At 42.8% G+C, this 27,392-nt stretch overlaps 2 protein-coding genes across 3 annotated transcripts in view; one reads left to right on the forward strand and one right to left on the reverse strand.

Annotated features, from left to right (window-relative positions):
* Positions 1 to 1,702, reverse strand: part of SLC9A6 (solute carrier family 9 member A6) — a 53,436-nt gene extending 51,734 nt beyond the window's left edge. For both annotated transcript variants that reach the window (XM_081222579.1, XM_081222578.1), the window contains exon 1: positions 1,372 to 1,702. In XM_081222579.1, the coding sequence (XP_081078705.1) occupies positions 1,372 to 1,699 (328 nt within the window). In that variant the 5' untranslated portion in view covers positions 1,700 to 1,702. The remainder of the gene's footprint in view (positions 1 to 1,371) is intronic.
* Positions 1,703 to 15,975: 14,273 nt separating this feature from the next.
* MMGT1 (membrane magnesium transporter 1) lies at positions 15,976 to 27,157 on the forward strand. Its single transcript, XM_081222046.1, has 4 exons — positions 15,976 to 16,218; positions 20,015 to 20,067; positions 22,398 to 22,501; positions 24,121 to 27,157. Exons 1-4 carry the CDS (start codon positions 16,140 to 16,142, stop codon positions 24,278 to 24,280), a joined length of 396 nt encoding a protein of 131 aa, XP_081078172.1. The 5' UTR covers positions 15,976 to 16,139; the 3' UTR covers positions 24,281 to 27,157.
* Positions 27,158 to 27,392: the final 235 nt, after the last annotated feature.

Consider the following 27,392-nt stretch of genomic DNA (forward strand, 5'->3'; position numbering starts at 1 on the left):
ACCTTACAAATGAAAAAATAAGCCTGAGTTCCTGCATTTCCCTGATGGACACAACTACCCTTCCTTGCTATGCTACCCTTGAGCTGCACATTCCAGAAGTCTGTATTTACTGGAAAGGGGCGGGGGGGCGCGTGTGTGGAGAAAGGTCCTTTTGTGCCAAGGCTTCTCCCACCTATCTGCAAGTCTGAGACACAAAGCTCAACAAGCTCATCAGTTTAAGCCTGTTCCAAATGAAGATAATCTTCACTCATGTACTGCACAGAAAGGATTGTTTGTCTGCCCTCATCTCTCCAGCCATATATGCCTCCGTGGTCATCTCAGATTAAGACAGTCAGCAATATGCATCTTTTCCTCTCATGAGGCCAAAATGCCTCTGAGTCCATGGTTTGATTTGCCCTTCTCTCCTCATGACCAAAAAATAAAGATAAATAAGAAACCTGGCAAAGAAAGCACACTAAGACACAAGAACTGAAGCCATTTACTCAACGATCTGTCAATAATCTCATGCTACCAGGAAGTCACCCATAATACTGCATATGCGTGGTGCTCCTAATTACTGTTTGGCTGAACTGTCCTGATCATCCTACAGTACAACATGCTGCTGGAAGATCTTTACCTCTTGTCCTCACCGCGGCACGGCCTGAATTAGAAGAGGCAACCATACGTATCCATATCAGATATTACAGGCATAGTACAATACATCAGGACGTCATCAAAAATGCCCTAAGCCTTCTTCGGCTTCTTTACTGTTCAGGTTTTTACTTGGGGTACACGGGAGTCAGCTTTTCATTCTCAACCTCCAAAGGACAGGGCGTAGCAAGATCTGGGTGATGGGGACAGGTGGACTCTGGCTCCAAAAGAACGCCAGATGCTGAGCAGCAGAGATACTACTGCAGCTTCAAAGGACCTTAAACGAACTGACACCCAGAGAAATGGATAGCTATGCTGGCTTCCCCTCCCCCAGTCCTCAGCCCAATCTGAGACACCGCACCCACTCCCTTCCCATCCTCAGTCCCGGGTCCCGAGCTCGGTAGGCAGAGGCGGAGGGGGTGGCGGGTGCGGAAGAAAAAGGGGGTGGGGTCGGAGGAAAAAAAGGTGTGGACCGGCAGAGGAAAGGGGGGGCGCGAGGCGGAGAAAACGGGGGGCGAGGCTGAGGAGGAAACGGGGTAAGGCAGAGAAACGAGGGGCGTAGCAGAAAAAGGGGGGGCGAGGGAGAGAAACGGAGGTGGGGGAGAAAGACGAGACGGAAAATGGAAGGAACTGGAAGGGGAGCCGAACGTAGGCCGTGCAGGGCCAGGAGAGGAGGCGAGGCAGCCGGGGACCAGAGAAGGGGGAGAGCGCCAGGGGCGCACACGGTCTTGAGGCACTTGCCATAAATCATAGCCAGGCCGGTTTCGTGCAGGAAGCGGGCCCGGCGGTGTTTGAAGAGCCAGATCGTGAGAATGGTGAGCGTGAGCAGCAGGATGAAGATGAGCAGATTGGCGCTGTCCTGCCGGTGGCTCTCCTCAGCTTGCTTCTCTGACACGATCTCCTCGTCCATGGCTCTCGCTTCTCCGCCAGCGCCGTCCGAAGCCCCGGCCCAGCCAAAGACTCCCACTGCGAGGAGCAACCAGAGCGGCCGCGTGAGCCGGCGGGCCCGGGGGCCACCACCGCCGACGCCGCGGCGGAGGGGCGCCCGCAGCCAGCCGCGCCGAGCCATGACTCCCCCCGCCCCCCAGCCCGCTCCTCACCCGCAGTCGCCCGCTGTCGGACCACTCCCCGAGGCCTCACGGGAAAGGGGCGGGGCCCCAGGGAAACCTCCGGAGCGCGCGCCGCCGCCGCCGCCGCCGCTCTTAAAGGGGACGCGACACTCCCAGCTCGCAGGGCCCCAAGCCTTTGGCCTTCTGTCCCCCACTGCACCAGCTCCCGGCTCAGGCTCCGCTGCCAGGCAATGAAAGACCGTCGAATCTAGCCCACTGCCTTCTGGAAAAGAAACCTGGGCTCAGCGTAATCAAAGCGTGGCAGATTGCGCTGTGTCTAGTTCGATCCTATTCTTAGAGCTCTCAGGGGAATCGATCTTTCATAACCCATCTCAATATTGTCCCCCAGTGTCTCTTAACAGGATAAGAAGTTGTCCTCTTGGGAAGGGCCTAAATCTCCATCTGTAATTTAAATCGGAATCTGCTTGGTCTGTCCTCGTAGGGAAAAAAAACAACAGCACTGTAGTAGTTCACAAATAATTGACTCAAAGGCAAGGATTATGTGTGTGTCTGTGTGCTCGGTTTTCTTTACATGTAAATTACCTGGTGTGAGTCATCTCTTGCAGATAAACTCCTCAATCTCACAAAGATTCAGTCGGTTTGTGCTCAGATTTACCCGTGCTCCAAACATTCCCCTCCCTCCCCAGGAAGAAATCTTTTCTGCTGTGATCAGTTTCTCCTCCCCCTCTTGCTCCTTTTCCCTTCTATCTTAAAGCAGATTTCCCCAGCTCAGAAGCCACCTTTGACACCATATCTCATCTCTCTTCCTCAAAGGGTATTTTCCCTGTTCTCAGCCTCTCAACCTTGCACACCAGAATTCTCACAGTTCTCACCTCTTTGAGAACAGCGGGTTTCTATTTTCTCCATTCTCCTCAGATCACTCATTAGTCTTTGTGGGCTTTTTGTTCCCTCTAGACTTTCTCTAGAATGTTTCATTTCTACCTCTGCAGGAATGAACTCCAGATCCCAAGTCCTGACCTGCCACCCTCCCTTCAGGCCTCTACCTGTTGGATGTTGAGCATATCCTGCTGAGGCTCCTACCAATCTCCAAAACTAAAAATGTTTTTAAATGAGCTCATTTTACCCCTACCGACATATAGTCTTTCTCAATTCTTTCATACCATTGATGACACTAGCTATCAATCCAATTCCTATCATTCTGCCTAGAAGTCATGATTCTCAAAAGTTTTGGCCACGTTAGGGCCATATAACCTCTTTGCTAAGGCAAACGACAACCAGGCAACTCCCAGCTGTCCCAGTGTGGATTCACTCCCATTAACCAGCTCATTAAGTTCTGTGAGGATGGTGAGCTAAAAAAAAAAAAAAAAAGTGCTGGAATGGTGCTTAAGTCCGAGTTCTATCCCTGTCGGGTCAGGAGCTGTGCCAGTGACTGAGCCCAGTCTCTCATCTTAGTCCTGGGTCTGCCTGTCCCTTCCCAACCTCATGGCTGCCGGTCCCCTATACCCTGCCTCCAGCCTAACCTCACGGCCTTGTGTGAACAGGGCTGGGCTGTGTAGAGACAAGAAATCCAAGTGAGGATCCTTCCCAGTCTCCCCACTGCCCTCCCTCCCCAGACCTATCTCTAACACCCCAGAAGACCTAGCGAAGGAGTATCCCCACTTCTTCAGGCCTAACCACCCAACCCAAGACTGTTTTGCCCCGGCACAAAACCATTTTTCATTCTCCTAGTGTTTGGAGCTCAAGAAAAAACCAAAACAAAATGAAAGTCACAGATTTCTTGCCTGGCAGGAGTTAACAAACGTCTCCAAGCTCCAGACTCTACCTCTGTTTACTGGCCCCAGCGATTTAGTATCCCCACTCTCACCCTTTCCCCAGCAACCTCGTTAGAACAGAGTTCCAGGAGGAATCTTGAGAGGCTGATAATTTTATCAGGCAGGCCAACTCCATGAGCCCTTGGCTCCCCTCAGAATGTACTTCTTTCTCAACCCAACAGTGCCCTGTGTGCCTCTCGCCCTCCAGTTTCTCCTCTCACTACTGCTGCCCCCTGCCAAGCCTTGTCATGTGCTTTCTGGAGTACCCTCCACTAGGAACAAACTGCCCAGCCCTCTCAGTTGCTGCACTGATGCCCTCTCCATCTCCTCCTTTTCCCGGTACCTGAATCTTGCTCAGGACATCACAAGCTCTGCCACTGTTTCAAATGGAGGCTGCTTAGTTCCTCACCACTGCACTGCCCCCCCACACACACACACTCATGCTCATGCTCACGCTCACGCCCTGTATCAGGTGGCCTGAAGGAGGAGCGGGCACTCTGCTCACTCCCCATTGATTGTTGTTCCAGGCTCCTTACTGCTCCACCCTGCCTCGAAGCGCTAACACCCTCCCCTTTCCCGGTGTTCTAACGACTTCCTGGTCTCTCTCGCACTTTCACCAAGCACTTGGGTATCTGCTTCACAGCTTCCTCTCACCTCCCCCCCGCACCGCCCCGCGCCTACCCACCTCAGCCCCGCCTTCGATGCTCCAACAGGTAAGTCACACGGAATTCGAGACTTGCCTCCTTTTTTACTGGGAAAATCAAGATCCTCAGGAAAACAGTCCTCACCGTCCTCACCGTCCTCAGCCTGCGGTCTCCCTTCAATATACCATCAGTGCCCACGCGTTCCTCCTCCCCTCCAGCCTCAGTGCTAGAGCTGTTCCCTCCTCCCTTATGAAACGTCAGCCCCAGTCTACGCTCCGCATCCCGCCACCTCCTTCCTGCCTCTTCTAGGACCTACTCCAACTGTCATCTCCCTCCACCATCTTCAGCGGCTCCTTCTCCACCCCCTTCCTGTTCTCTAAAACCGCCTTCAGGTCTCTTTTAAGAAACAGCACCCCGCCCGCGCCCCTCCAGTCCACACACCCCTCTTCTACCGCACCATTTCTCTCCTCCCATTTCTCTCCTCCCGTTCAGACCGAGCTTCTCAAAAGAGTCGTCTATACCGCCGCCTGTTTTGGTATGGCATGCTTTTGACATTTTTTAGTGGTTGAAAAGTAAAATCGAAAGAAGACTGTTTTCTGACACGTGAAAATGCCGGGCAATTCATATCGCAGTGTCCACCAGTAAAAGTTGACTGGACACAGCTGTGCCCATTTGTTCACTGATTGTCTGTGGTAGCTTTGGGACTACAAGGCAGAGTGAGTGGTTGCAAAAGAGACTGTATATTAATCTCCAAAATTTACAAGCAGCTCATGCAGCTCAATATCAAAAAACAAACAACCCAATCCAAAAATGGGCAGAAGACCTAAATAGACATTTCTCCAAAGAAGATATACAGATTGCCAACAAACACATGAAAGGATGCTCAACATCACTAATCATTAGAGAAAGGCAAATCAAAACTACAATGAGGTATCACCTCACACCAGTCAGAATGGCCATCATCAAGAAATCTGCAAACAATAAATGCTGGAGAGGGTGTGGAGAAAGGGGAACCCTCTTGCACTGTTGGTGGGAATGTAAGTTGATACAGCCACTATGGAGAACAGTATGGAGGTTCCTTAAAAAACTAAAAATAGAGTTACCATTCGACCCAGCAATCCCACTACTGGGCATATACCCTGAGAAAACCATAATTCAAAAAGACTCATGGACCACAATGTTCATTGCAGCTCTATTTACAATACAGGACATGGAAGCAACCTAAGTGTCCATCGACAGATGAATGGATAAAGAAGATGTGGTACATATATATACAGTGGAATATTACTCAGCCATAAAAAGACAGGAAATTGAGTTATTTGTAGTGAGGTGGGTGGACCTAGAGCCTGTCATACAGAGTGAAGTAAGTCAGAAAGAGAAAAGCAAATACCGTATGCTAACACATATGTATGGAATCTAAAAAAAAATGGTTCTGAAGAACCCAGGGTCAGGACAGGAATAAAGATGCAGATGTAGAGAATGGACTTGAGGACACGGGGCGGGGGAAGGGTAAGCTGGGATGAAGTGAGTGAGTGGCATGGACATATCTACACTACCAAATGTAAAATAGATAGCTAGTGGGAAGCAGCCACATAGCACAGGGAGATCAGCTCGGTGCTTTGTGACCACCTAGAGGGGTGGGAGAGGTAGGGTGGGAGGGAGACGCAAGAGAGAGGAGATATGGGGATATATGTATATGTATATGTATAGCTGATTCACTATAAAGCAAAAACTAACACACCGTTGTAAAGCAATTATACTCCAATAAAGATGTTAAAAAAAAAAAGAAAATATGAGGTGGGGGGGAAAGAAAGAGAGAGACTGTATAGCCTGCAAAGCCTCCAGTATTTCCTGCCTGGTCCTTTACAGGAAAGGTTTGCTGACCTTTGCCTCGGCCTCTGCCAATCATTACTCTACACTTTTACCGGAGGGATCTTTCTGAAGCACAAATCTGATTACATATATCACAGCCCTGCTCCAACCCTCCACTGACCCCATGGCCTTCAGTTCTAGCTCCTTAGCTTGGCACATGGAGCTCCACACATCCAGACTCCAGACTGTTTCTTCACCATATATCCTGTCTTTCTCCCCCAAATATATTGTGCTTCAGCCTTTCTGAACTCCTTGTCGTTTCCTGAAAGCTTCATGTGCTCTCATGTGTCTATGTACCTTGCCATGTTCTCCCTCTGCTTGAAGAGTCCTTCAACACATTCCTCACCTAACTAGCTTCTCATGTGACAAAACTCAGTTTAAAGGTCACCAAGCTTTCCAGGATGCCCTCAGGCTGAGTTAGGGGCTCCTTTTATGGGCTTCCAGAGCCCCGCCCCCTCCCCAGGCAAGTCTCTCTCTTAGCCCTCCTGAAATATTATGTTTGATTGAAATGTTTCTGATGCCACAGGTCTTGAGTATCTTGAGGGCAGGAACCAGGTGTTACTTATTTCTTTACTGACAGCCTCTAGCCAAAGGCCTAACCAAAACAGGGACTCAATACAACATATCTGAGCATCAGTGAGTGTCTCTTCAATTTCACTGAGTACCAAGGAAATCTCCATGTTTGTAGATGACATTATATTCCCCTAGGTACCTAGATTCAGTTCAAGGATAAAAGAAAGAGGACTTTACAGTACTGGGTACATAGTAAGTGCTCAGGAAGGACTTAATAATTGAAAAGTGTACAGAAGTTTAGGCCAGCGTTTGCTTCAGTCCTTGGTTATTTGGAGGTGTGTGATAAACATTGAATTAATTAATTCATATGTTGGGGGAAAGGCTGAAAAAGCTAAGTTGAGGCCGTATTGTGGAAGGTCTTAATGCCGCAAAAAATTTTAACTCATTAATTTCCCTGCTCAAAACTCTCCAGTATTAATTTGGCAACAGAAAGGGGGATAAATGAAATGCAGAGTGATGGGCGATGGGGGAGGCCAGTTAAGAGGTTGGAAAGGTAGTCTTGCTGAAAAGCAGTGAGGCCTTAATTTTGGGGATGCAGTAGGGATGGAAACGGGAGGCTGGGTGAGAAAGCCAACGTGGAGGGTGGTAGGATAACCTGTTTTAGCAGCTGATTTGGTGGGTGGATGGGGAGCGCTTGAGGAAGAAGGATTGAAAGATGACTCCAAGGTTTTGAACCTGGACAACTGGAAAGCATAAGACTACTAATAGCATTAAAATGGGAGTCAGAAGGTAGAGCTCAGCTCTGGACAGGTTGGATTTAAGGGACTGGTGTGATATCCAAATGGAGGTATCGAAATGGGTGGTTAGAAGCTGGGGTCTGGAGTTCAGGAGTGAAGTCAGGACCAGTGATAGAAGTTGGAGCTATGTGCACAATACTGAAGCGTTGGAGTCATGTGTTCTCCAAAGAAGAGGGAGTAGAAAGAGAGCCAGTACTAGGACAGTAGTATAGGGAAAGCCTATATTCAAAGAGTAGAAGGAAGAATAGAAGGTAACACATATCAGTTAGAACTCAACATAATTATGCTGGAGTTTTCAGTTTATTTCCTGAACATACCAGTCCAATGTGCTAAAAAAAGCAACTAAGATTTTTGGTGTCATTTTCAGTGTCAAGGCTATTTGAAATGAATACTCGTATTAACCTCAGACAAGTAACCTAGGATACTTTGTGCAGATGTACTAATGAAACCCCATGAGAAATATTAGTGGATCTGGAAACAGTCCAGAGAATAGCAATTAAAATAATCAAAGGGGTGGAACAACTGATGTTTTAGGAAAGACTAAAGGGATAAAGAACCTATTCAGTCTGGAAAAATAGCTAGAAGGATCAACAGGAGCATCAACAACAATAATAACAATGGCTAACATTTATTGAGTGCTCCCTGTGTGTCAGATTATTGCAAACAACTTGTAGGCATCATCTCACTCGATTCTGACAACAGTCTTATCAGGTAAGTACTATTATTATTCCCACTTTACAGATGAGGAAACTGAGGCACAGTGAAGTTAAGTAACTTGTCCAATCTACCAAAGGTAGTAAAGGAGAAGCCAGGATTTCAACCCAATCTGATTCTAGGGGGAGTGGCCAAGATGGCAGAGTAGGAAGACCCTGAGCTCACCTCCTCCCATGGGCACACCAAAATTACAGCTATTTGTGGAGCAACTATTGATGAGAAAGACCAGAAGACTAGCAGAAAAGATTTTCTACAACTAAAGATATAAAGAAGGAACCCCCATGAGACAGGTAGGAGGAACAGAGACACAGTATACTCAAGACCTGTACTCCTGGGTGGGCAACCCACAAACAGAAGGATAATTACAATTGCAGAGGTTGTCCCCAAGGAGCAATGGGTCTGAGCCCCACATCAGGCTCCCCAGCCCAGGGGTCCTGCACCAGGAAGAGAAGCTCTCAGAATGTTTGGCTTTGAAGGCCAGCAGGCTTACTTTTGGGAGAGCCAGAGGGCTATGCGAAACGGAGACTCCACTCTTAAACAGCACACACAAAATCTCACACACTCTGGCACCCAAGGCAGAAGCAGTAATGTGAAAAGTGCCTGGGTCAGACCCGCCTGCTGATTTTGGAGAGTTTCCCGGAGAGGCGGGAGGCAACTGCAGCTCACCCTGGGGACATAGACACTGGCGACAGCCATTTTTGGGAGCTTGTTCTACCACGTGGACACTGGTGCTATCAAGTGCCATTTTGGAGTTCTCCCTCTAGCTTATTAGTGCAGGGACCTGGCCCTGCCCCTGCTCACCAGCTTGTTGGCACCAGTACTGGGACACCTCAGGCCAAGCAACTGGCTGAGAGGAGATATAGACCCACTCACCAGCAGGCCTGCTGCCTTAAGAACCCCTGAGCCCACAGCTGCCCTGGGACCCAGCCCTGTTCACCAGAGGGCTCAGGAGCTGGCCTTGCACACCAGTACACTGGCACCATCCCTGGCACACTCAGGGCCCTGCAGCCAGAGACCCTGGGACCTGGCTCCACCCACCAGTGGACTGGAAGTAGCCCTGGGATCACCATCACCCACCAGTGGGTGGGCACCAATCCTGGGATCCCCAGGGCCCTGGCCCCACCCACCAGTGGGCTGAAACAGTCCTCAGGACCTGGCCCTGTACACCAGCAGGCCGACACCAGCTCTGGGACACTTTGGGCCCCTTAGCCAGTGGCCTGGGATCTGGCCCCACCCATGCGTGGGCTGACACCAGCTTTGGGACTTCCAAGGCCCTGCAGCCAGATATCCAAGGAATTGGCTCTGCCCAACCAGCAAGCTGGCACTAGCCCTGGGATCCTCTGGGCCCTAGCCCTTCCCAGCAACAGGCCAACACAAGCTGTGAGACACCTTGGACTGCTCAGCTAGCCACCCTGGGTTTTGGCCCAACTCATCAGTGGGCCAGTGCCAGCTTTGGGACACCTCGGAAACCACAGCCAACCTTGCCAGGAACCAGCCCCACCCACCAGCAGGCCAACAGCAGATCTGGGAACCTCGGCTCTCCAACCACCCACCCCAGAACCTGGTTCAGCCCACCAGCAGGCCAACAGCAGATCTGGGAACCTCGGCTCTCCAATCACCCACCCCAGAACCTGGTTCAGCCCACCAGCAGGCCAACAGCAGATCTGGGAACCTCGGCTCTCCAACCACCCACCCCAGAACCTGGTTCAGCCCACCAGTGGGCCAGCACTAGCCCTGGGACCCACTGGGGCTCTCAAGCCAGCAACCCTGTGACCTGACCACACCCACCAGTAGCCTGCAGCCTCTGCACAAGTCAGGACCTAGAAACCAATCAGACTGGGGGCCAGCCGTGCCTAGCAGACTACCCACCACAATAGATGGACCCACACATCTCACATAGTGGGCACCCCTAGAGCATATAGCTCTGGTGACCAGAGGGGAGTGTGCTGCTGGGATGCATAGGATATCTCCTACAAATGGCCACTTATGCAAGGTCAGGAAATGTAACCAACCTACCAGATACATAAAAATAAATACAGCAAATTAGGTAAAATGAGGTGACAAAGAAACATGTTCCAAACAAAGGAACAAGATAAAACCTCAGAAGAACTAAGTGAAGTGGAGATAGGACATCTACCCAATAAAGAGTTCAAGGTAATGATTGTAAATATATTCAAAGAATTTGCGAGAAGATTGGATGAACAGAGTGAGAAGTTAGACGTTTTTAACAGAGTTAGAAAATATAAAGACCTAAACAGAGATGAAGAATACGATAATTGACATTAAAAATACACTAGAAGGAAAAAAAAATACACTAGAAGGAATCAACAGTAAATTAGATGATACTGAGGAACAGATCAGCAAGCTGGAAGACAGAGTAGTGGAAATCACTGAAGCTCAGCATATAAAATAAAAAAGAATAAAAAGCAATGAGGACAGGGACGTCCCTGGTGGGCCAGTGGTAAAGAATCTGCCTTACAATGCAGGGGTCGTGGGTTTGATCCCTGGTCAGGGAACTAAGATCCCACATGCTGCGGGGCAACTAACCCCCATGCCACAACTACTGAGCTTGCGTGCCTCAACTAAAGAGCCCACATGCCACAAACTACAGAGCCCACACACTCTGGACCCTGTGCACCACAACTACAGAGCCCACACTCCCTGGAGCCTGCACACCACAACTAGAGAGAAGCCCGTGCGCTGCAACAAAGAGCCCGCGCACCTCAGCGAAAGATCCTGTATGCCTCAACGAAGATCCCTCGTGCCGCAACTAAGACCCAACACAGCCAAAAAAAAAAAAAAAATCTTAAAAAAAGCAATGAGAACAGCTTAAGAGACATCTGGAACAACATCAAGCTACTAATATTCACATTAAAGGGGTCCCAGAAGGAGAAGAGAGAGCGAAAGGGACTGAGAACATATTTGAAGATATGATAGCTGATAACTCCCCTGACCTGGGAAAGGAAACAGACACCCAAGTCCAGAAAGCACAGAGAATCCCAAGAAGGAACCCAAAGAGGACGACACCAAGGTATACTGTAATTAAAATGGCAAAAATTGTACATAAAGGGAGAATATTAGAAGCAACAAGGGAAAAGCAGCGTTACGTACAAAGGAACTCCCATAAGGTTATCATCTCACTTTTCAGCAGAAACTCTACGGGCCAGAAGGGAGTGGCATGATATATTTAAAGTGATGAAAGGGAAGAACCTACAACCAAGAATACTCTACCCAGCAAGGCTTTCATTCAGATTTGATGGAGAGATCAAAAGTTTTACACACAAACAAAAGCTAAAAAAGTTCAGCACCGGACTTCCCTGGTGGTACAGTGGTTAAGAATCCGCCTGCCAATGCAGGGGACACGGATTCAATCCCTGGTCTGGGAAGATCCCACATGCTGAGCAGCAACTAAGCCCATGCGCCGTAACTACTGAGCCTGCACTCTAGAGCCCGTGAGCCACAACTACTGAGCCTGCGTGCCACAACTACTGAAGCCCTCACGCCTAGAGCCCGTGCTCCGCAACAAGAGAAGCCATCACAATAAGAAGCCAGTGCACTACAACGAAGAGTAGCCCCCGCTCGCCGCAACTAGAGAAAGCCCACGTGCAGCAACGAAGACCCAAGGCAACCAAAAAAAATAAATACATAATTGTCATCTCTCAAACCTCTTAAAAAAAAAAAGTGTTCAGCACCACTAAACCAGCTTTACAACAAATGCTAAAGGAACTTCTTGAGGTGGAAAAGAAAAGGCCACAACTAGAAACATGAAAATTATGAAAGGAAAAATCTCATTGGTAAAGGCAAAAACGCATTAAAGTAGTAAATCAACCAAAGCTAGGAAGGTTGAAAGACAAAAGTTATAAAATTATCTATATTCGCAATAATTAGTTAAGGGATACAGAAAACCAAAAGATGTAAAATATGATATCAAAACAGTAAATATGGGGGGAGGGAAGTAAAAATGCAGGGTTGTTAAAATGTGTTTGAACTTAAGAGATCAGAAGCCTAAAATAATCACATATATAGATTAAGAGGTACAAACTTCCAGTTGCAAAAATAAATGAGTCACGTATATGAAATGTACAGTGTGGGGAATCTAGTCAGCAACTATGTAAAATCTTTGAATGGTGACATCATAACTAGACTTATGGTGATCATTTTGAAATTTATAGAAATGCCAAATCACTATGTTGTGTAACAGGAACTACCATAGTGTTGTAGGTCATTTATACTTCAAAACAAACAAACAAAGTCATAGAAAAAGAGATCAGATTTGTGGTTACCAGAGATGGGGGCTAGGGGGAGGGGGAATTGGATGGAGGCAGTCAAAAGGTACAAACTTTCAGTTATAAAAGATAAATACATACTAGGGATGTAATGTACAACATGATAAATATAATTAACACTGCTGTGTGCTATATATGAAAGCTGTTGAGAGTATCCTAAGAGTTCTAATCATAAGAAAAAAATTTTTTTCTATTTCTTTAATTTTGAGTCTATATGAGATGATGGATGTTCACTAAACTTATTGTGGTCATCATTTCATGATGTATGGAAGTCAAATCATTATGCTGTACACCTTAAACTTATACAGTGCCGTATGTCAGTTAAATCTCAATAAAACTGGAAGAAAAAAATAAATAATAAAATAAAAAAATAAACCCAATCTGATTCTTGAGCATATGCTCTTAACCACAGTAGTATAAACCTTCCAGCAAAATAATCTTAAATATATGAATCAAGTAACCAGTCTTTTTACTAAGATTCAAAACTCAAAATACCAACACACCACTTAATGTTTTAAGAGGAAGACACATTGCTTTGTTGTTTGAATTTCTTAGACTGAGCAGACATTACTTTTGTAAAGAATAATATATATATATAATATATATATAATATATATATATATAATATATATATATATATATAAAACACTAGTTTATATAGTAGTAAACCTCTAGAATTTGTGATCCAGGGGGGTTGTAATAAATAGCTTGAAGAAAGGTTTAGCATTTACAATATATATATGGCTCCTATAGATACCTATAGTAGTCAGGAATGTATTTCTAGGGAAGGTGGGTTTTTGAACTAAGTAGGAAAGGACAGAGTGTGCTAGGTAGAGGGAGAATCTGCGTGGGAAATGGGTACATGGATGTGGTGTATGAAGTTACTCCTCCAGTTGGGTGGCATGTAACAAAGTTAATTAACTTGAAGACAATTCTGGGATTGCAGTGCTTTCTCTATGCAACCAACTATCCTGGGGAAACAGTGATGAGCCTTCATAAACAACCTCTCCATCTCCATAGGAAACGCTTTAGAGATGGTTATCCCCACCTTTAATAACATCCACATCATTTATCCACTGTGCATGTGGACGACGGCTGTTTCTTTGGGAAAACTAAAGGCACTTCTTGGGTCACCCAGGAATTTAAATGCTCTTTCTCATGAGGTTTGACTTTTGTTCTAAGAGCTCGTGAAAACACTGCTGCCATTAGCTGTAATTTGCATCTTTGGGATTAACCCTAACGTAGAGAACACTGCATGAGTGGACCCAAGGTACTTAGTAACTGTGACTTAGTAAATTCCTTAGTAATTGTGACTATGAATATCTTGGCTTCCTTTCAGGGTGGAATCTATATATGAGACAAAATCCCACCTCATGAATATGAGTTAACCATTTATTTCTAGAAAATGTAAAACTAGGTAGCTTGCACTCAGTATGTAGGTAACAGATTCAAAAGAAGAGAGTGGGGAATGCATTTTAAGAGTGTAATGGAGAAAACAAAATTCAAGGCCTGGACATAGGTCACTTCCCTGAAGACTAGGATAATGTATTGGTGGTTTATACAAATACCAGATTCCTTACTGGCTCTCTCTTTTTTCTATAACCTCATCTTTTTAAAAGAAAGTCACCAGATCTCAGCTCCTTTAAGAAACCTCCTAATCATTTTCTGCTTCAGATAAATTAACAGAAGTAATTTAATAGGGTACCTGAAAAAACTAATTTCAATTTGACTATTATCAAAGCCAAAACAAAGTTTTAAGATTTTTTTTTTGATCACCTATGTTTTCAACCTTGCCACCTCCCAGCGGTGGAGAAGGAAGCACTTTCCTGTTAAGTGCAGTGAGATTATTTCCTGGTTCTTCCTGATTGTGAGGTCTATAAATAGGGCTACATTTGTAAGGAATACAATATACTGTACTTGACATTGATCAATTACCGTGTCAACTCTCGGCTTAGAGGTGAAGAAATTGGAGAGGGCCTAGAGAAAAATAATGACTATAATTAAAGGTTTGGAAAATGGGATCCAGGACAAAAACTATATAGGTAAAGTTGAGGAAATCTGATGACTCTTGGATGCCTTCTTTATTTTCTCAACTTTTTCAGCTTTGAGGAGGCTCAAGTATATCGGAAAATGCTTATCATCAATCAAAGTGCTACCAAAATCTAAGGGTGTGTACAAGTCCACAGGGATTTTTGAATCCACTTCAAAAATAATGGACGGACTCTCTATAGAGATTCTTTCAAAGGAGGATACATCCCTCTCCACTTCTTTCCCATAATTCATTCATTCATTCAGCAAACATTGAATGCCTACCATGTGACAGGCAACGTTCTAAGTATAGACAGAAATCTCTGTCCTCTTGGAACTTACATTCCTGGAGGAAGAGAGCTGGTAAACAATAATAACACAACAAACATAATAAATAGGTAAATTATAGAGTATGTTAGAAGGTGATATAAAAATAGAGCAGGTGAGGGGGATCAGGAATGGAAAGAATGCAAATTTAAAAGGGTGGACAGGATAGGCGTCTAGTAGCCAGTAAGAGTGAGCAAATTGATGCAGCTAAAACGTAGAATTCTGACAGGGCTAAGGGCAAAGGATGGGATGGTGGTCACACTTTGCATTTACCTTGTGATATGCAGTTTACAACATTGTGACAAACAGTCAGGAGGCACTGGAGGAGTTGGTGGAGTTTGGAAAAAGGGGTGAATTCTGTTTTGGCCATAGTAAGTGTTAAGGGCCACAGGATAGAAATAAATGATCAGCAGGGAGTTGGAAATGCAGGTCTGGAGTGCAGGAAAGACATTTGAGATAGAGATGTCGACTTGGAATCACTAATATTGACGATGGCTGAAAGCAGTGGGAATGAATAGGTGAGTTGGCCAAAGGAGAATAGAGTGGAAAGAGGTCAATGTAAAATGTCTATAGTGTAAGGGATGAAGACAAAGAAAAAAATCGAGAAAGGAGAGTATATTTTATTCTGATCAGAGAGAGAAGATGGATGGGCCTTTGTTGTTAGCATCACTATTCCTCTACTTTCATTTCTCCCTAATGTAAACTGGTTCTCTTTGTGATGAAACACTCCCGCCGCGCTACATCCTTTTGGGCGCGAATCTTTCTCATAGACCTTTTGAAGGCAAGGAGAAGGGAACTAACTTTTACTGAGTGTCCCCCGCGTGCGACGTGTTTGCGGCTCCAAATGCCAGGTGGTTTTCCTCTACACCCCACCCGCCCCCTCGCTTTCACACCCTTGCCTCCTTCTGCGGTTCCCAGTAGTCTGAAGTACAGGAAAGGTCCACAGAAAACAAAGGGCACAGCTTTAGGGAAAAGCAAAACAAACAAAAATTCCCAGACCAGGGGTAGGGAGCCAGCACTGACCGCCTTTAACCACCGCCTGCAGTGCCCAGTGTCCCTCTGCCCCGCCCGGAACTCTCCACAGGCCCCGCCCCCTGCCCCGCGGCCCGCGCTCATTTGCTGGAGCCCTTCCACTCCACTTCCCCATTGATCCGCTTGCGCCTCTTCTTTTACGCCGTCCACTCAGCTCCGCCCCTCGCAAAGCGGCAGCGCGGCGCAGGCCCGGCCCCTCGGTACTCGCGGACTTTTTTCCGTGTCGCTTCCTCTTCTTCCCGGCATCCCCGTTTCCGCTTTCTCACGGCTCTTTGGTTTTCCCACCTCTCAGGCGCTTCGCGCCCAGGGGTTCACTGACGTCATCTCTCTGCGCTGCGCGGACACCCGCCGGTGGAGGAAGGAACATTTCCGCCGCCCTTCGCTTCTTTTGTTGGGCTGCTACTCCTTCGGAGTCATGGCGCCGTCGCTGTGGAAGGGGCTGGTGGGCATCGGCCTCTTTGCCTTAGCCCACGCGGCCTTTTCCGCTGCGCAGCGTAAGTGCCTGAGGGACGGCACCGCTTCCGTGCAGGACTCCGGGGGCGGCGTGTGGGTGCACCCTTGAGGGAGTGTAGGACCGCGTGTCCCGGGGACGGTCATTTGAGACCTTAGAGTTTGGGGTGGCTGTAGGAAGCAGTGCGGGGCTCCCCAGTGGAAGGCTTGGAGTCTGAGTTTGAAAAGAGTGGGGCACCTGGGGTTGCAGCAGGGTTGGAAGGGGGTGTTGGGGAGAGGGCTCAGTACGGGACCGGTGGGCTGCAGGGTGGGCAGAGAGGGGATGTATCCGGGAATCCGGGACAAGTGATGTCAGATCCAGCGTGGGGCTGGCAAAGTGTCAGATCGAGGACCTCGGATGCTCATGGTCCCATGACAACTAGGTGGACAATGTCTTGGGCACTCCTGGGCTGTCCAGGCGGACTGATAAGTTAAGTGACCATTTGCCTCAGGGAGGCACTGTGATGCGGGGCAAAGAGCACCGCACTGGGGGGCTGGTTCTTAAAAACTTGGTTTACTGCTATATCTGTGACCTTGAGCACATCACGTCCCTTCTCTGAGGCTTCATTGAGGTGGATTTTAATTCTTGCACTTTCTATGTCAGAGAGTGATTGGGAAGTTTAAATGAAATAAAACAAAAGTGCTTTATCACACATATACAATTGTATTGTCAAGAGGAAACTTGGAGTCTAGCAGAGGATGCAGTGCAGTGAGACAGCTGATCTGTTTTGAGGTCTACCTTCTCTCCGAGACCAGGAGTTAGCAAAGTCTGGCATGTGGGCCAAATGCAGCCTCCCTCCTGTTTTTGCCGTGAGCTAAGAATGTTTTTAGATTTTTAATTTGTTGGGTGAAGAAAGCAAAAGAATATAATTTTATGATCCATGACAATTATATAAAATCCAAGTTTCAGTGTCCATCAGTGAAGTTTTATTGGCACACGGCCACGCCCATTCGTTTAGGTATTGTCTGGCTGCTTTCTAAGGGCAAAGTTGAGTAGTTACAGTGGAGATAGTAAGGCCTGCAAAGGCTAAAATATTTATTATCTGGCCCTTTACAGGAAAAGTTTGCTGAGCTCTTTCCTAACCTATAGAGCCCATAAGGGCAGGGGCAATGTATATTTTGTTCATTGCTGTAATGTCAGTGCCCAGCACAATGTTCCCAACTAGTTACTCAATAAATTTGTTGAATGAAGGAAAGAAATTCAGAATTGAACTTTATTCCTTTATTTGCTACATTACTTTCCATCTTCAGGAATAAAGTAGAAAATGAAATGTGAATTCCTCAAAGCTCCAATTGTTTTCAAGATAAAACCTTTTGTTCTATTTATTATACATAATTAAAATGATCCAATTATTAAAATTACTTTTTATATACAGGTATTATGACAACATTTGTCTGGCAGAAATTCAGCTTTATTTATCTTTTTAATTTATTTTGAAATTTTAGATTTACAGAAACATTGCGAAGATAGTACGGAGAGTTACTGTATACCCCTCACTCAGCTTCCTCCATTGGTAACACCTTACATTACTATGTTATAATGTAACAACTAGGAAACTGACATTGGTATACTACTATTAAGTAAAGTCTAGCTTTTATTTGGATTTCACCAGTTTTCCCATTAGTGTCTTCTTTCTATTCCAGGAATCAATCCAGGGTATCATATTACATTTAGTTGTCATGTTTCCTCAGGCTCCTGTTTCTGTGACAGTTTCTCCAAAACTCCAATCTTGAATGAAAACAATAATAATAGCTAACATTTATTAAGTGCTTACCATGTGCCAGGCACTGAACTAAGCATTTTACATGTATTATGTAATTCAATACTACCAATAACCCTGGGAGGTAGATATTATTGTTATTATCGTCTTTGAAAGATGAAGAAATTGAGACATACTGCTAGGAAACCTGTGCAAAATTACAGAGATGATAAATGGTGGGGCTGGGCTTCAAAGACAAGCAGTTTGATTCTAGAGCCTGTGTGCTACACTGCTTGGTAAAATTCAGTCTTGAGTAATTGGGTGAAAGTGCGCTATGCTTAGGTGCTAGAAGGTGCAGTGATGTCCTGAGGGAGTTCAAAGTCAAGTGGAGAAACAAGTGAGTCAAGCAACAATCACCATAAAGTGATATAGATGCTATGCTAAAAGTATGTAAAATACAGGGAGATGGGAGTAGTCATTTTTCAGGAGGTGGGGGGAAGGGGTTAAGAAAGGTACCTAGAGTCTGGCTGATCAAATGTGGTCTTTAGACCAACATCTTGGAAATCATCTGGGAGCTGGTCAGAAATGCAGAAGTTCAGACCCCCCCACCCCAGATCTATGGAATCCGAATCTGCTTTTTAATAAGATCCCCAGGTGATTTGTATGTACATTCATTTTAGAATAGCTGCCCTAGAGGAGATTAGGATACAGTGGTACTGCGTCATTTTCTACAATAGACTTCAGCTGTAAAATCTTACTGTCCTAGAGCAAGGAGATAGATGACTGAAGTCCAACCCCTTCGTTTTACGGATGAGGAGATGCCCTGCTAAAGCTGGAGTTAGAGTCAGATTAGGCTTCATGCAAAGAAGAAAGGTAGCTGGGAATTCCACAGGTAACTTCAAGTAGGAAGTTAGCCAAAACCTATTTGGGTATTGGTTTGATTTTTCTTTTACACCTGTCCTTATGATGAAACCTGTGAGATAAAACTTCAGAAATGTCTCTAAACATTCTCTTTTAAGAGTCAATGCATGCTCACTCACAATAATTTGAGGTTTTAAGCATGTTATTAAGTAGGGATTGTGCAAGATTCCTCTAGAATTAGGATTTTGTGTTTTTATGTGAGGTGGACATGCCTTGTGGCATTTGTCACTGCAGTGGGACCTCTTTATAGTCCTCATGTTGGAAAGAGACCAATATTTACCTTTGAGGCTAATTGTGTCCTGTCAGATTGTGGCAGCAGGTAGCACCCTGGGGTGCTGTGACATGCTGGTCTTTGCCGTGACGAACTTTGTTATGACAGAGCTCCTATCCTGTGTCTCATTTGATCCTCATATTATTCCCAATTTACAGTTGCAGAAATTTAGGCAGTGAAAAGATAGATACTGTATTTTTTTGATTCTCAGGCACATTCCACCTCCCACTCCTACATTTTAACACTGAAATTGAGATACATGTTACAATCCACGAAGGTGTCTTACATTGAATGAGATTACGATAAATTGAAGAGCTGGTATTATGATCTAGGCTTTTCAGCTTCCAAATCCTGATCCTTTTCCTTCATACCTTGCTGCCTCCTGAGGCTAAGGCAGTAGCAGAATTATAATTAAATCACAGAAGCAGCAATTGATGTCCAAGAATTTCTCCTATTCCAACACCCCCCAGCATATTGTCTCAGGAAAAACATTTCCATAACAATATTACTTTGTCCATATTATGTGATGGTGGTGCTATTTCAGAGTTGAGATTTTCTGTAGACTTAATTTTTAAATAATTGTGATTTCTTTGACCAGTTAGTGAAAGAATTTCAGAGAATTCTAGTTTTCCTGTAGTAATGAAAGAAAAATTATGTTTAGGTATTTCTTCCTCATATTTGCTCACTTTTCACTCTTATCCTGTTTTATAAGGTGACAAAGCAGGTCATGATGGGAATAAGATAGTTCAAGATCAGACTGACTGCCTTAGAAGATAGAGGTTTTTGAGGAATCCGGGATTAGCATTACTTTTTGTAGCACATGTCAGTTGCTTCTTTGGTATATAGATTTGCTTGCATTTTAAGAAAAATGGGCTACAATTTCTTTAATGGTATACTTCTGGTTTATAGATCGTTCTTATATGCGATTAACAGAAAAAGAAGATGAATCACTGCCAATAGATGTAAGTTGGTCATTTATATTCCATTAAAATATATATAACCGAATCACTTTGCCATGTACCTGAAACTAACACAATATTGTAAATCAACTATACTTCAGTAAAAAATATATATGTATATATATTTTAAAAATCAGCCACATAGCTTAAAATATATTTTTAAAATGTTTTGGTTTTTTATTCTCTTAATTTTCCAGACGTGAAATAGCATATCTGTTATCTACTTTTTGTCACTCATTATAAAACCCAAAGATTTGGAAACAAAAGACTTCTGTTTGGTTTCTAGAACTTAGTTTATTTTTTTGGCTACGCCGTGCAGCTTGCAGGATCTTAGTTTGCAGGATCTCAGTTCCCTGACCAGGGGTCGAAACCCGGGCCCCCCTGCAGTTGAAGTGTGGAGTCCTAACTACTGGACAGCCAGGGAATTCCCTAGAATTTAGTTTATAGTAGTCTTTCTAGAAGTTGCTCTGTCTGTAGTCTGAGATGGACTTAAGTTGATTATTTGACTTTATTTTTTTTTAAGAAAATTCCTTTTATACATAAAGTTTAAAAACAAGTAAAACTAACAAAACATTGTTTAGGGACAGATACATAGGTGGTAAAACTAAAGAAAAATAGGAAGTGCTTTTTTTTAAAGCTGAAATAATATGTGAACTTCACTCACAGTTTTTTATCTTTATTGGATTTTTGTTTTGTTTTTTTGCCTGCGCCGTGTGGCTGGCGGGATCTTAGTTCCCCGACCAGGGATTGAACCCGAGCCCCCTGCAGTGGAAGCATGGAGTCCTAGCCACTGGACTGCCAGGGAATTTCCCCTCCCCCCCTTTTTAAATCTTTATTAGATTTTAAAGAACAAAAGTAGTAAGTTCTTTGTAATAGAATCAACCAGTAAGTGTCAAAAGTAAAACTGACCCCATTGCTCACAATTCTACCTCTACTCTGAACAGTTTGTAGTATATCAGTAGTTTAGTTTTCTTCTATGCATAAACAACATTATCTTTGTTTGTGTATGTATAGTTTTATGTAATCAAAACACAGAGTGTTTCTTTTAAAAAAGTTATGTGCATATATGTATACTTTCATAACTAGCTTTTTATTACTTAACAATTTATCTTGACATATTTTCATGACAACTCATAGATTTATCACATTCTTGTTAATGATGCCTATGATTGCATTGTATGAAATGGGTCTTGGTACACTGGTGGTGGGGATGTAAACCAGTATAACAGATGACATTAGATTTTAGTTTAGAAAGAGTAATAGCTTGTGGCTAATTTTGACTTTAATTGTCATATTAAAGACATGGTAGATGTGGCTATTAACTCATTCTCCCATCACCTTTGTTTTGTGGTAGATGCGTGCACACACACATGCACACACACATATACACACTCATTTATATCTGTTTAAAATAACTTTCTTCTGTTTACAAATGGGAAAATTTGAAAAATATGGAAAATCACAATCAAGAAAATAAAATATGCCTGTAATCCCATGTTGGTTAATATCAAACATTGCAAGTTTTTGCTTGCAGAACCTCTTTGGAAAGCAGTTTCGTATTACCTAATAAAGTTGAATTTGTGTATACTCTACGCCAGTGGTTGCACTCCCATGTGCCAGGAGACATACACAAAGATATCCATCCTGATGTTGTAAAAGTCACAGGCAGGAAACAGCCCACATAGCCATCAACAGTAGAATGTACAAATTGTGGGATTTTCGTGTAATGAAATACAATGAAAATGAATGGACTACAACTATGTATTTCAACCGGGAGGAATCTCACCAAAAAAAGCTCAAATGGGAAAAAGTAAGCAGTGTATGTTTTAGAGGTACATACAGAGCTGGTAAAATTATAAATAAAAGCAAGGAACGGATTAATAAACAATTGGGGACAATAGTTAACTGGGAGGGAGGGTGAAGGATATAATTGGAGGGGGATACCTGGGCCTTGAAAGGTACTGGTAATGTTCTATTTCTTAAGCTAGGTGGTGGCTAAGGGGTGTTCTTTTTATACTCTGTGATATTTAACAATAATACATTAAGACATTCATAGTTGCTCTTAGAAGCTGGTAATAGTTGATAACTGAGTTCTGAATGGCTTGGTACCTGTTTTTGCTATTTGCGCAAAACCCAGAAGTATTTTTGCAGCCGATTCACAGAACTTATAGAAGATACTGTTTTGTCTGAGTCCAAATCATTTAAAGTGAGACTCCTTGATAGGACCTAGAAGAAATACCTGTTAAGAGGCTAGAAAGAGATGGAGAGAAAATTGTAAATTTTTATAATAATATTTGTATGTTGTTTAGTAATTTCAATCTTTATACTCACAGATAGTTCTTCAGACACTTCTGGCCTTTGCAGTTACCTGTTATGGTATAGTTCATATTGCAGGGGAGTTTAAAGACATGGATGCCACTTCAGAACTAAAAAATAAGTAAGTCTTTTCCTTTTCATAGGCATTTAATTTCATGGGGGTTTTGCTTCATTTACATGATTTAAAATCTATGTTTTTTATGGTACATAAAAGTCGGTTTTGTTTTTACATTTCGATTATTCAGTTTGTATGAGTAATGAGGTAAAAAATTGAGGCAGTGTTTGATATGACAGGAAAAATGGAAGTTGAATGACAGATTATTGACATTAGAATAAGATGTTATGTTATGGTTGTTTAAACTTACTTGTTGGCTGGTTGGATAGATAGGTGGATGGAAATAGATATATAGGAAGATATTCCCTCAGGAATTTTTTCCTTCTTTCTTCCCCACCCGCCTTGCTTCCCCCTCTCCTTCCTCCCTCCCTTCCCTCCCTTCCCTCCCTTCCCTTCCTTCCCTTTTCCTCTTCTTATCCTCCTGACCCAGCTTAATCTTTGGAAGATTACGAGGTTTTCTGTTTCCTCTATCACTTGAACCTAGCCTGTGACATAAACTCTGCTCTTAGGCTCTTTTCTATCCTTGGACTAAAGTATATTTGTTATTCTGCTTTCTTTTTTTCTCCTATACTACTTCTAAGCTATTTTCATGAGCTTTGCTTGCTTTTCTTTTCCGTATTTCTGACTTGCATAAAATCATCCCTTGGCTTTATTCAATTCCGTCTCTGGACTTTACCCATCTTCTTGATCCTAGAAATTTTAACACAGTATTTCCTTAGAAGAATTCGCAATAAACATTTATGTGTTAGAGGAAATTCATCCCCTTTTTACTTTTACTTTTTAATTTACATTTTAAATAGTCATATCTCTGGCTTCCCATTTTATGTTGGGGTATGCTTGGATTTTTAGGTGGGCTGACTTCGAGATTTGAATTTTTATCAAAAGGAAAGTTCTCTTTCCTTCCAGGAAATTAATATTTAAAAACAAACCAATACCAAAAGCCATACGCTTAGGTGTTTGTGAACTTTTCTTAGACTGCCTATATCTCACTGGAAAGATGAAAGGATACTCCACTATCACTACCCACTACAGTTCTTACAAAGAGTCTACCAAGAATCACAGGCAAGGGGCCTAGAAAGAAAGAAGTAAAACAGAATGGCATTAAGTAGGTGGTAGCAAAATACATGAATTTAGTAGGTGGTAGCAAAATATACGAGTTTGGACAACAGCAGGTACAGAAGGGCGAAAAGGAATTTTTCGTTGTACTTGATTCTTGGAAGGCAGATCTGTACAATGATCAGATGGCTTGAATAGTGAGGGCCAGGTGAGAATAATCAAAGTTATAATCTATGTACTATTTTTTAAGGACTATTTGGCATGGGCTAGAGTTAGATTTATAGAGGTGATTAAAGTTGAGCAATTATTTGTGTTTTCATAGGCATCTTGGAAGGAATGCCTGAATTAAAAAATTTCAGGGTTTTATGTTGCATTTCCGGGTTTCTTATTTTCCTTGTACAGGAAGAAAGTGAGATACAGTATGTTTACCAATTATAGTCTGATTTTATGGATTTAAACTTAGTTAAGACTATAACCCATAGCAAATTCATAATTTATTAGAAGCCTGCTTATTTTCAAATAGGCTTTTATAAAGGTTTATCTAAAATTGATGCTTTTTTTCTTTTAAGGACATTTGACACATTAAGGAATCACCCATCATTTTATGTATTTAATCATCGTGGTCGAGTACTGTTCCGGCCTTCGGATACAACAAATTCTTCAAACCAAGATGCATTGTCCTCTAACACATCATTGAAGTTACGAAAACTTGAATCACTGCGTCGTTAAGATTTTTACAAATTATAATAACAGAATAGGACAGGACACAGAGCTGGAATATTGGAGTTTGGGGTACAAAACACTCCCCCCCCGTCAGTATTTATATTGATCTTTCAGACCTAATTAAAAAAGTCTATGACCCTTGTTTATACACTGTTAATCAAGTCATGAATGCAATATAAGTTATCTGTGAAATGAGTCTTTGATCTTTCATAGAGAGAATTCTTTTTTCATCTAAAATTCACTTGTTTTGTAAAAGTCACTGTTCTGAACACATTTCTTTGAAAAATGATGGTTTTGTAATTATTTATTTTCTTAGATTTCTTTTCTTTTGCACTACAGTTTTTAGGATCCTTTTGGAGATAGTGTGACTACTGCATTTTGCAGCATGAATGATAGTAAAATGGTCTTAAGTTCTTAACAACAAATGGACTTCTCTAAAGAGACTAAAATGGTGACTTATCAGTTTTTCTTATGCCCCCTAAAAAGTGGCTCTGCTTCAGCAGATACTTGCCAGTTTTTAATTTATCCATTACTTCTCACCCTACCCCGCTCCCATATACCTCCTAACATCAGTCTTATTTCATCACTTCTCTGGGGTTCTGTGTGCAGCGAGCAATTTTTGTGTCAGAAATCCTTTGTCATAACAAGTATACTTAACAAACTCAGCTTGCTGTAAAGCTACTTGTGTTCTCTTCATTTATTGGTAAAAAATGTCCCAAATTGATTATGTAGTGTAAGAATAGTTGAAGATAGACCAAAAAGAACATCCATGAATTAATTATCCTGCCTGTGTAGAAGAATAGTAGTCATTGAGGAAAACTGATTATTTGTCATTAGCCAGTTTAACTTATTCAAAATCTCTGTTATTTTGTTGCATACTAAACTAATGAATTAGTAAAAATATAGGAAACCTTCTTGTTGAAGGTAGGCTTCAATGGAATTGGGCCAAATGTGTTCTAAATATTTGGAACTCATGTCTTTAAAAAAATTAAGGTCATTGAAGAAATTGTTTCATAGCTTCTGATTTGTTTTCCATCTTCATTGTATGTTGCTGAAGGTGAGGATGAGGGTACAGAGAAGAATTTTTTTAGAAACGGTAATTTCAGTTTTAGGGGAATTTGGCTAGCTCTTTGATCTTCAGGAAGCTTAACATTTCTACATTTCTTCGTAGAAAACATTGCTTTTGTTGAATCATACAGGTATGGAAACATTGCTTTTGTTGAATTGTGTAGGTATAAAGGGAATAACTATGCAGATTTGAAAAGGAAATGTGCTTTAGGCAAGAGTCATGAGATGTCCTTATCCTTGAAGACATTTTTTTCCATTAGTAATGAACCTCAGCTCTTCTCTTCTGCCTGGTAACACAGCCTGAAGTACAAGATTATTTTGTCATTGGGTCTTTATTCATTGTTTAATTTTGTTTTGCCAACCCAATCTGTCTGTGGAACACTGACTCTGCTCTCTAAGGAGAACAAAGTTAGAAATCTGTTGAAAACCTAAAATAATTTAGAAATGAGTTTAAAATGTGAAGTCAGGGGTTAAAGTGGTTGTATTTAAATCAGAACAGTGTATGAGAAACAAGCTCCTTACATCAGGCCTGTGTACCGTTTCCTCAGGTATGACTTGATTTGCAAGAGCGTCTTATTTTCTTCTCTTTGGGGGCCTGTCTTCCTTTCCTAATATGTTTTAATAATAACTTTACTGAGATATAATTCACATACCTTACCATTCACCCATTTAAAGGGTACAATTCAGTGGTGTAATATATTCATGATGTTGTGCAACCATGATCACAGTGAATTTGAGAACATTGCCATCAGCCCAGAAAGAAACCCTGTGTCCTTTAGCAGTTACCTGTCTTTTTCCCCCAGTGCCTCCCAGCCACTAATCTACTTTCTGTCTCTGTAGATGTGTCTATTCTGGTCATTTAATATGAATGGATTCCTGCAGTATCTGGGCTTTCATGACTGGCTTCCCAAATACGGTTTTGTTCTATGTAGAGTGAGAACTCCTCTTGAGAACTGATTGCTGTAAAAGGAAGTGGTTTGTAAAAATCAGTAGATGTAAGGAGGGAGGGTCACATACCTAACAGGTTTCTCAGTCTGCTGAATAGTTTTTTCTCAGAACCAAGCATTCATGATATGTTACTACTTATAGTATTTTTGTCTAGTCTCTAGAATGGATATTGATATGGATTGCCCAGTCAGGAAAGTCCTGCTAAGTATGATGCCAAATAACGTGGCAAATAATTGACATAGCAGTCTTCAGTTGTGTCTAATTTTGCTAGGAGCTTGTATACCTCTGATCAGGTGAGCTTCCCAAATTTTTTCTTTAATTTCCTCCAATGAATTTATGCTGTCTTTTAAAAGTAGGTACCAAAGGATTTGGGTGATTTGGGTGCTTCATAACAGTGCTAAATGGATTAAGTTCAGAATTCTATTTATACTACTATGAGGCAGTACTAAGGTAGCCAAAAATGTAGTCATGCGAGCTAGTGAAGCCTGCAGTTGACTGTGATTTCAGTGACATTCAGAAGTGTGTACTGTTGAAGGCTCTCTAGAATATAGGAAGACGTAATGACCAGGGAACCAGCCAAATGCTACGGCCTAGTGGGCCAGCTGCAGAAAATGCAGATTGGTGAATTAGAGACTGTGATGCTCTGTAACTCCCTAATGATTGTTTTCTAAGCATTGTGGCTTATTTTTGAGTGGCATGACAGCATCCCCCTGGTTGTATGTGGCCTGTTTCCATGATGTATTGAGTAGTGTTGTTTGTTGTGAGCATCGATGCCTGTAACACCAAGCTAAACACATTCTTTTGGATATGTTTCCTCTCTTTAAATGACCTTGCCCTGTCCAATAAATAAATGATTGTCTCACCCTGTTTTTGGTAGTGGTTTTTTTTGTTTTGTTTTGTTTGTTTGTTTGTTCGTTTTACTTTTAATCTCATTTTCTTCCGTTTCTCTGTCCCCAGAAAAATGTAAGATCTAATTTTAATGACTGTATTTTTTCCAATGTGATGCTGTTTTACTAAATTCAGTGGATACTTTACTTTTCATTGTACATGTAAAGTCTTATTGCAATTTTATGTTTTTTTAGAGTTGAAATAGAATGTGTAA

The sequence above is a fragment of the Mesoplodon bidens genome, assembly GCF_964165515.1.
Source record: "Mesoplodon bidens genome assembly, chromosome: X".
Classification (NCBI taxonomy): Eukaryota; Metazoa; Chordata; class Mammalia; order Artiodactyla; family Ziphiidae; genus Mesoplodon; species Mesoplodon bidens.

Bases quoted from the DNA above. Each gene is read 5' to 3' on its own strand.
- MMGT1 (XM_081222046.1), top strand. From the start codon at position 16,140: ATGGCGCCGTCGCTGTGGAAGGGGCTGGTGGGCATCGGCCTCTTTGCC. The intron at 20,068-22,397 runs GTAAGTTGGTCA...TTATACTCACAG, and splicing joins ATGAATCACTGCCAATAGAT to ATAGTTCTTCAGACACTTCT. The intron at 22,502-24,120 runs GTAAGTCTTTTC...TTTTCTTTTAAG, and splicing joins ACTTCAGAACTAAAAAATAA to GACATTTGACACATTAAGGA.